The sequence below is a fragment of the Aspergillus caelatus genome (genome assembly GCF_009193585.1).
Source record: "Aspergillus caelatus strain CBS 763.97 unplaced genomic scaffold BDV27scaffold_342, whole genome shotgun sequence".
In the NCBI taxonomy this organism is placed as follows: Eukaryota; Fungi; Ascomycota; class Eurotiomycetes; order Eurotiales; family Aspergillaceae; genus Aspergillus; species Aspergillus caelatus.
Genome location: NW_022475605.1, coordinates 25,320 through 33,512, shown reverse-complemented (window position 1 = coordinate 33,512; position 8,193 = coordinate 25,320). Strand labels below are relative to the sequence as shown.

The 8,193-nt window shown below is 48.0% G+C and overlaps 3 protein-coding genes across 3 annotated transcripts; all 3 read right to left on the bottom strand.

Annotated features, from left to right (window-relative positions):
• Positions 1-147: 147 nt before the first annotated feature.
• Positions 148-1,631, bottom strand: BDV27DRAFT_137909 (protein kinase RIO2). The gene is made up of 3 exons (XM_032069099.1): positions 1,531-1,631; positions 1,309-1,453; positions 148-1,237 (listed from the first exon to the last, which is right to left on the bottom strand). Exons 1-3 carry the CDS (start codon positions 1,591-1,593, stop codon positions 225-227), a joined length of 1,221 nt encoding a protein of 406 aa, XP_031921420.1. The 5' UTR covers positions 1,594-1,631; the 3' UTR covers positions 148-224.
• A 260-nt stretch (positions 1,632-1,891) lies between these two features.
• Positions 1,892-5,304, bottom strand: BDV27DRAFT_71006 (proteasome regulatory particle base subunit RPN1). Its single transcript, XM_032077364.1, has 5 exons — positions 4,975-5,304; positions 4,823-4,887; positions 4,590-4,754; positions 2,219-4,528; positions 1,892-2,160 (listed from the first exon to the last, which is right to left on the bottom strand). Exons 1-5 carry the CDS (start codon positions 5,120-5,122, stop codon positions 2,125-2,127), a joined length of 2,724 nt encoding a protein of 907 aa, XP_031921419.1. The 5' UTR covers positions 5,123-5,304; the 3' UTR covers positions 1,892-2,124.
• Positions 5,305-5,453: 149 nt separating this feature from the next.
• On the bottom strand, positions 5,454-7,996 carry BDV27DRAFT_137905 (uncharacterized protein). The gene is made up of 3 exons (XM_032069098.1): positions 7,263-7,996; positions 6,952-7,203; positions 5,454-6,880 (listed from the first exon to the last, which is right to left on the bottom strand). Exons 1-3 carry the CDS (start codon positions 7,876-7,878, stop codon positions 6,030-6,032), a joined length of 1,719 nt encoding a protein of 572 aa, XP_031921418.1. The 5' UTR covers positions 7,879-7,996; the 3' UTR covers positions 5,454-6,029.
• Positions 7,997-8,193: the final 197 nt, after the last annotated feature.

The following is an 8,193-nucleotide window of genomic DNA, read 5'->3' as shown; positions in this document are numbered from 1 at the left end:
GTAAAAAAAAAAAAAAATAAAATAAAATAAGGATTATCAGAAAAATAATAGCTGACAAAAAAATAAAAAAAGAGAAGAGAAAAGAGAAAGATATCTAGATTTCTATGAATTACTGAATTTAAATACTGCTGAAGCACACTCGAGCAATTTAGTCTTTAAACGCTCATAATGGTCATTACTATCATCTAAATTTACTCATTAAACTCCTTGCGGTCCTTCAATGTCTAGGAAACGTGCAATTCGCCCAGTCGTCGAGAACTCTCATCGACCGCATCAGACTTAGACTCCTTCAACTTTTCGGCACCGCTCTCTTCATCTGCGTTCACGTCGCCCTCGGCTTCATCCTCCGACCCCGAATGATCCTCTTCGTCATCGCTTCCTCGCTCTTCTTCTTCATTGGCGCCGACCTCCTTCATGTATGCTTCCAGTTCACGAGCCATCTTCCTTGAGAACCCAGATGCTTCAACTTCAACGTCCAGCCGCTTTCCGGGGTTCTCAAGAAGTTGCTTCTTAGCGTCAGCGAAGAACGGGCCTGGCTCATCGCTCACATAGCGGAACTTCCGCTGGAAGTAACGCTTGATACAGTTCACATCACGGTCAAAGTACATCTCTGCATTGGCGTGATCGATCGATACCATCTGCGGGAAATCAATGATGACCGGAACCAGCCGGATGTTCTCGTCGTTCTCTGTGTCTGCTGGGGCTTTGCCCTTCGCATTGGGGTCCTCCTCTTCTTTGATAAGGATATTGAATTCGTTAAAGTCACCATGGATTAACCCATACTGAGCCAGTCTCATGATCGTATCCATAAGTTCTGAGTACAAGAGGGCTGGGTTCGGAACCGTCGAGATCTGGCGTAGTGGGAAGGCGTCAATGAGACTCATGACAATCGTGTGTCTGTTCTGCGCGATAGGCTCTGGTACTGAGAAACCGTTCTCTCCAAGTGCCTTCATGAATGCATATTCCTTCATCGCCGCCAAGCGTGACATATACATCCACGAGCCAGTTTGGCGGTGTCGTAGGTAGTCTCGGTTAGTTTTGACTGTTCGGAAAGAAATGCGACCGAGACGATGGATCTTGAGAATGCGCTGTGTTCCCTGATGATTCGCAACCACGATGATGTCTGATTCCTTTCCGACACCGATTTGGTTTCCGACGGAGTAGATGCATTTTTGCTTTTGGTGAGCGTTGAGCGCTAGATAATCGAGGCCACCGTAGGTAAGACGATATCCGTCGTCTATAGAGACAGTGACAATTAGCATGTAGTCTAGAGACATGACGAAAGAAAGTGCGCGATCGACGACGTACATTTGGCATTCTTCACCTTTGCAATAAGATTGGTTTTCGCCAGATTCGAAATAGCTCGGTTTACACCACTACCACCTCGGAGACCTGAGATATTTGCGATCAATGGGGTCGGAACGACTTCATGGTTCCTGCTTCCAGTCTCAACCTAAAAATGTCTTTTGTTAGCTGTCAGACAACAAGCTACCAAAACGGCAAGAAATCGCGGGGTGATGAGGGGCATACCGCAGAGAGAACACGGAAATCTTCAGAAGTGAGGTAACGAATCGCCTTTGCATCGAGCTTCATGATTGTCTATAGTCACCGAAGCCTAGGACAATAGAGCCAGTGACCTTCTTAAACCGCAAACTGCATACTGAAAGATGCCGCGGACTTGGATGGAGAAAAAGTGACAGCCCCCCCTTGCCCTATGCCCTACTTTCCTTTCCGGGAGTATAATTCAACCTTTTTTGGGGACCTCGAGGGCAGTGAGCTACAATTTGCCCATCCAGATTTCGGAATAGTAGGTGAAATGGATGGCTACACCCACCGCTAATCTAGTTCTATTCTAGTCATATTTGTTTTGTACGCAGGGCCTACTATCAGGTTCAGTGCAAAAGATGGGTTATGGGCTATACTCAGTATAAGCTCGGTGACCCGTACGCTACCTCCACCAAAATCTAGACCAGATACAAAACCATGGCTTAATCATGGAAAACAATGCATGTCATTTTCCGACTCGTGCTGAATACATTAGACCAAATCATATCAGAGCGCCGGCTGTGTCTTCCTGGACTCGACTAAACCCGCATAATTTATAGAAAAACAGTATATCACTTCTTAAGCAGTACTCTGCTCCCCCTCCCAATTGGGGTTCTGTAACGAAGCCTGTTAGTTACTTTGCTATCCATGCAGGAGTAGAAGGTGAACTTACTTTGCGGAGAATGACCAACCCCTCGAGTGTGCTGCTGAGAGGGATATACTGCTCATCCTCAAGCTCTGCTCTTTCACCGTATGCGAGAAGGACTGGGGTACTTTGTGTTTGCCAGCCAGTGATGGTCTTAGGACGTCCAGCCTGTCCAACAACATCCACAGCCTGTCCCACTCGCACATTCACGGTGAGGGGTTGTAGGTCCTCGTCGAGTGTAACAAGGAAGCGAGGATACATGGCGGTGATAAGGAAATAGAGTAGGTAGTGGTGTTCTGCAAGGATGAATTGTTTGGCGTCGATCATAGACACGAGGACTGTGAGCAGACCGGCAGCCGAGACACGAGAGAGGACCTGGCGATCAGTGTGGAAAGGATTCAATGTCATGGTGCCCTTGCCCATATGCAGGAGACCTTGGGCAATGCGGACCATGAACAGGGAGTTCTGGTCACGGTGGTAGTAGCTGGCCAACTGCCTAAGTAGCTGTGCCAAACGAGCATTGTTGGTACCAGCACCGCAAAGACCCATGGCGAAAATTGCGTTGATGGCAACGTCATTGTCATTATCGTGGCTGTAGCGCGACAAGGTGTCATACACCTTCATCTGTGGGTTGCTAGGGGTAATCAAACCCATAGCAAGGGGAACGGCCTTCCGGATGTTGCTCGCGCCGTAATGCATCAAATGGCCAAATTGTCTAAGAATCATGTCTTGACCCACTTCCTCACCCATAGCAATTAGCGATAGACCCAACACAGCGTATGACTGAACAAGCTCGTCGCCCTTGTTTTCATCGCTCTCCTCAATGATGTCGTTGCAGATGTGAAGGAGTTCCTGCAGCTTGAGGACTGTACCTGTTCCAGCCCACGCGCAAACGGAGGCAAGTACAGATGTGGGCTTAGCCATAGGGTGGTCCACGGCTTTGAGAATATCAAGAATGACATCAACCTCTTCTTGGCGGCCGAAGTAAAGAAGCGCCAGACCAAGAGCCATGAAACGCGTCCACTTGTTCTTGAGCTGCTTCTGGCGCTCCTCATCCATCAGGGTCGTGGCAATTGCCTCGCTAACTTGATGGTTGGAGGAACCGACGAAAATCAAACCCAAGGCGACGGCAGCCATCGCAGATAGTTGCATATCAAGCGACACATCCTCGACAATCGGAAGCAGAACATCGAGGAGTTCCTCCTTATTAGATCCAGCATAAGCCAAACCAAGACCCATGATAGATGCGACTCTCATCGGCACGTTCTTAGCTTCCAGGTTATCGGGATCGCTCAGAAGCGCCAGGGCAGGATCGGAATCCAACCGGACACCCGAGTTTAGGATACCAATAGACAGTAGTGCACCAGCCTTGATCTGATCTTCCGTGGCATACGTGAATTTGTCGATCTTATCAAGCCCGACATCGACATCCCTGTGCAGTAGCATACCCATTGAAGCCGTTGTCGACAACATGCCATCGTCCTTCGTCTTCCAGACCCATGGGCCTTTATCACCCTCAACCAGCATCATCTTGTCATTTCCAAATCCAGCGTTGGCAAATGAGTTGACAAAGGCGCTGGCGAGATTGTGGCGCGCAGAGTCGACGTTAGTCAAACCAGCTCCGCGGCTGCTTTCCAAGTGCGTTTTGTAAATATCTTCTGGCATCTTGGGGTCGAGAATGTTGAGCTCCTTTCCGAGAGATTTGAAGTGACTGGGGATTAAGGTATTGTTAAGGCAGTCCATGAAAGATTGGTCTTCCTCCTCATCAGGCATGTCCAGCCATATTTGTTGTCTAGCAACAAGGAAAGCCATCTGTTTCTTCAGTGACCTATCCGAGGTGGCATTGATATCGCTCTTAATAAGCTCGGTGTCGTTCAAACGGATGGCGAGAACAACTGCCTTGGTGAATTCCTTGTAGCGGACATAGATTTCGTGGGCCGTTCGGAGGAACTGCTGGTCTTCAGGATATGTGAGGAGATTGACCATGGAAACCATGTATAGACAGACTCTCGAGTATGTGTTCTCGTCCAAGAAGCGGGGGATCTCTTCGATAATTTCGAGCTCGCTCAGAAGGTCAACGGCATCAGCTTCGGCATTATGGCTCAAGAAGTACGGGACAAGAGACAGCGCGAGATCGATCAAGTCCTGTACACCCTTCTCAGCGTTTAACCTGTTCTGGTATTCTTGGCCGATTTCCAATGCCAGATGTCTAATGTATTCGTGGCCCCAAGAACCAAGGTCCTCCGACTTTGTCAACAGCCGGTACTTCAGTGTCTCGAGTTTCTCCTCATCTCCATAAGTCATTCCGAGCACGGAAAGCATATCGGCCAAGGAGTCCTGGATTATACCAATGTATGATTAGACCCCATGCGGACCATACCAAGAAAGAGAAACCAACCTTAACCGAGCCAGCGGACCATTTCTCATAGACTCCCGTAAGCTCATCGTAGTGTGGTCGGAGGAACTTAAGAGGCTTGGGAACAGCTGTCATCGAAGAGGTTGAAGTCTTAATAAAATTCTTAATGGCGTCTAAGGCGGGACCGTAAAGGGAGGTATCGGGTTCCTAGATACAAAGCGGGCACGTTAACGTCATCGTTCAGCATATCTTAGGCCTAGGTTAAATAACCATACCTTTAATCTCTCTACGAGCATCTCCAGCTCATTTTTCAGTTGCTGATCCTCCTCACTTAGCTCTTCTAGATGATTCGTCCAGTTAACATCCGCATAAGGCCGGAGGATTGTCCGGTGCACACAAGTGGCTTTGACTCAAGACCACAACATACCTTCCTTGGGCTCTTCATCCTTCTTCTTTCCATCGGCTTGTTGCTTTTCATCGGTCGGGGCCTTCTTCGCCCCGGGCAGGTCCTTCACATCATCAACCTTGCCTTTGCCCTTGTCGGCGGGAGCTGACCGCTCGCCTTCTTTCGCCATTCTGACGGGTAACTGGCGTCAAAATATATCTATGTGCTATCGAGAAATTTTGGAGCTTATGAATCAAAGGCAGGAGGTGTCGAGTGTGAGAAAAACAAATAATTATAGTAGAACAAGCCTCTGCACGACGAGCGATGGGGCAGAGACGGGAGGGTGAGCTTGTTGATGGAAGCAGAGAGAGCTGTCGCTCATCGCCATTGCGTTGCGCTGCGGGTGGAGCTACCGCCTGATTATGTAAGACCAGTTCCGCCAAGAAATTCTTACATACATATGGAGCACATTTGCTACCGCTTATGGTAGACGGCATAGACTTAAACTATAGATAATGAGGTACAGCGTAAAAATGGTATTGAGATAAAGGCCATCGGTATGACTAATTGCGAGGAGCCTTTTGTGGCCCCGGTAAAGAAAGAAACGTAGAATATAAGCGAACTTGCTGCGTTTCGAACAGTGGACTATTCAACGAAGGTCGATTAAAGGCACCTCAATGAGCGTGATGAAGGTGTCGAAGCTAGTATCATGCACATCATCATCCATCACCTCTCTTAGTCACTCACGCAGACTTCGTACCTTCAAATTGATCTTCGATTCCAGGCACATACTATATCGTTCATAAACTCAGACGTCCCGCAGGCGGGATCATCTTGTAAAACGTGAAGAAAATATCTCAAACCAGGGCTATGAAGTTTAAGTCTCATGCAATCAAGGGAAGGCCCCAAATGCCCCTGGAATGGACGGCATGTTGAAGACATCTCATAGAATAGCAGAGGAACCAGCGGTTTAGATTGTTAGAGGTATGTAGCCGAGCTGCCTCGATGGGCAATGTGATCGATTGAATTACTACGGGGTCCCATAAAGTAAGAAGATGTTCAAGGGTACTTAAGAGACAGTTCCGCGTTCAATTAGATCAATCGTCAGCATTATCAGGCTTGGTGGAATTGGCCCAGTTTTCTTCGGAGTATTCTTCTGGGGGCTGGAATAAGTCACTATGAACGGTTGCTAGAGTCTGGGTGCTCCTAGCAGCTGGATAGAGTAAATAGTAGTCTTTTGCACGCATGAATTCCAGTAAGTACTCCATAACAGCCGGGTATCTCTCTGAAATGACCTTCTCGTGAGACAAAGTCTCTTCCTTGGCAAGCCGTTCAGAAAGAAAAGACTGGAATTCGACCCATTTGTCTCCGAAATACAACGCCGCGTTGCTGTTCGGAACCTGTCCCAAGGCGACAGGCATGGCCTCTCTTTCATCCAAGCCCGGGAAACGACGTGTATCAGTAATTGGAAAGTTGTATGATTCATCGTTAGTAGGAAGCGAGGACGGAAGCTCTAATGATATTCCAAGTAAATCAGATGTCATCTGTCCCGCGCTTGCGGAGTATTTGTATTTCAACACAGTATGCTTTAGGTAGTGGTAAAAAGAAGCCGATAACTCCGTTTGTGGAGAAAGCATAAGCACATGGGTCATGTTTGGATCCTGGGGATAGAAAGCTTCCGCAGTTCTCAAAGAAGCTTCAGCCGCATCCAAGACGCCATGTCGCACACGTCGGCGGAGAGTGACCTTGTTCGAGGCGCTAGAGGGCCATTTCATTGTCTTCAGAAACCGGAGAAGTTGTGGATCCACATTATGGGGCAACTCAATAGTCAGGCCGGGCACTGATCCAAGGTAGTCCGCATCTTTCAGAGATCGAATTAGTCTGATAAAAGACCCCGAGGACTCGGTAGGAGCTTGGATCAGCATCTCGATGCGTACATCATTCCACGCTATAGATTAATTCTGTGTTAGTCCTGACATCTCATACATCGAAATAGTCGAAATCGATCTATATAAATACCTTGAAGAGAGTGACTATCCAAGGAAGACATCCACATAATATCCCTAGCCGCGGTGGGAAGCACGATATGGGCGGTCCCGAGCTCTCGAGCCTTCTTCTCAATACCTTGTAAGAAAAACACTTCTTCCAAGGACTCGCCTTGTGTGATCACGGCTTGGGGAGATAGGTAAGCGTGCACGTAAGTTAACCCGGAGGCAACAGCCCTCTCCATTCGGGCATCCGTTGACCACTGCGCGTAATCTACCCGACCATCTACAAGCTAAGCCTCAGCAAGCTGTTTCACAGAGCGCGAGAGGAATGTCTAAACATACCATGCCAATAGACAGGACAGCCACTGTCATCGATGCCATTCACGTGCTGGATACCTTCAATCGAGACGTAATCCCTCCCCATGAGCACAAAATGGACTTCATTGGCTCTTTCATTAGCCATCTTACAAGCGAGAGGAAGAAGATCGGAGATGCTCTTCAAACTCGCACCAGCGAAGACAACTGCACGACTGGTAGGCAATGCATGGGCACCAGGTAATTTGCGAAATCTATACAAATTTTTACCAAGCGAGTGGAAATGAATGCTTCCCTCATAGTAAAGATTTCCTTCAGGCGCAAACTCGTCCCGTGGAGGAGGGCCTCGTTGAGGGACGGCGGGCGATGCTGCGGGAGGGGACCATGGCATTCCAGCTCTGTGTCGCGTTTCTGCAAGTGAAGGGCTAAACCGCTCCGGAGCAGGCGAAAGATCGGTGGGCATATTTCTAAAGAAGAGATATACCATATACAATGCGCCAACTCCTAATATAATCCGCCGCAGTCGTGGTAGCTTCCATCGTTTTGACGAGCGCCAGAAATACGAAGGCTTCCGTGGTCGATGGTCGTCGTCCTTCTTCCCCAACTCTTCATCAGCCAGAAACGGCCTCTTGCTAGTTAGCATAGTTTGCGCATGTATATGATAGCTCCGGGGGAGCTGTTAGATTCAAGTATGGCATTTGACTGTGGGGGAGTAGAGGAGAAGAAAAGCTGTTTTGGTTGTTGACATCAAATTAAAGTAGGGGCGGTTGCGCATAGTTGAGACGGTTGCGGGATTCCGCGAGAAAACAATTAAAATTAAATTAAATGGTTTAAATTCATGGCAGATTACTTAAGTCCAGAACAGACACATGATTTACTCCACCGCTTTGTTTCCAACGTGATTAATCGGCTCAATATTGATACTTTTAAAGCATCAGAAACAACCGGTATTAATTCT

Bases quoted from the DNA above. Each gene is read 5' to 3' on its own strand.
- BDV27DRAFT_137909 (XM_032069099.1), bottom strand. From the start codon at position 1,593: ATGAAGCTCGATGCAAAGGCGATTCGTTACCTCACTTCTGAAGATTTC. The intron at 1,454-1,530 runs GTATGCCCCTCA...AGACATTTTTAG, and splicing joins ATTTCCGTGTTCTCTCTGCG to GTTGAGACTGGAAGCAGGAA. The intron at 1,238-1,308 runs GTACGTCGTCGA...CTGTCTCTATAG, and splicing joins AAAGGTGAAGAATGCCAAAT to ACGACGGATATCGTCTTACC.
- BDV27DRAFT_71006 (XM_032077364.1), bottom strand. From the start codon at position 5,122: ATGGCGAAAGAAGGCGAGCGGTCAGCTCCCGCCGACAAGGGCAAAGGC. The intron at 4,888-4,974 runs GTATGTTGTGGT...CGAATCATCTAG, and splicing joins GGATGAAGAGCCCAAGGAAG to AAGAGCTAAGTGAGGAGGAT. The intron at 4,755-4,822 runs GTATGGTTATTT...CTTTGTATCTAG, and splicing joins TGCTCGTAGAGAGATTAAAG to GAACCCGATACCTCCCTTTA.
- BDV27DRAFT_137905 (XM_032069098.1), bottom strand. From the start codon at position 7,878: ATGCTAACTAGCAAGAGGCCGTTTCTGGCTGATGAAGAGTTGGGGAAG. The intron at 7,204-7,262 runs GTATGTTTAGAC...CTTAGCTTGTAG, and splicing joins CTGTCCTGTCTATTGGCATG to ATGGTCGGGTAGATTACGCG. The intron at 6,881-6,951 runs GTATTTATATAG...ATTAATCTATAG, and splicing joins GGATAGTCACTCTCTTCAAG to CGTGGAATGATGTACGCATC.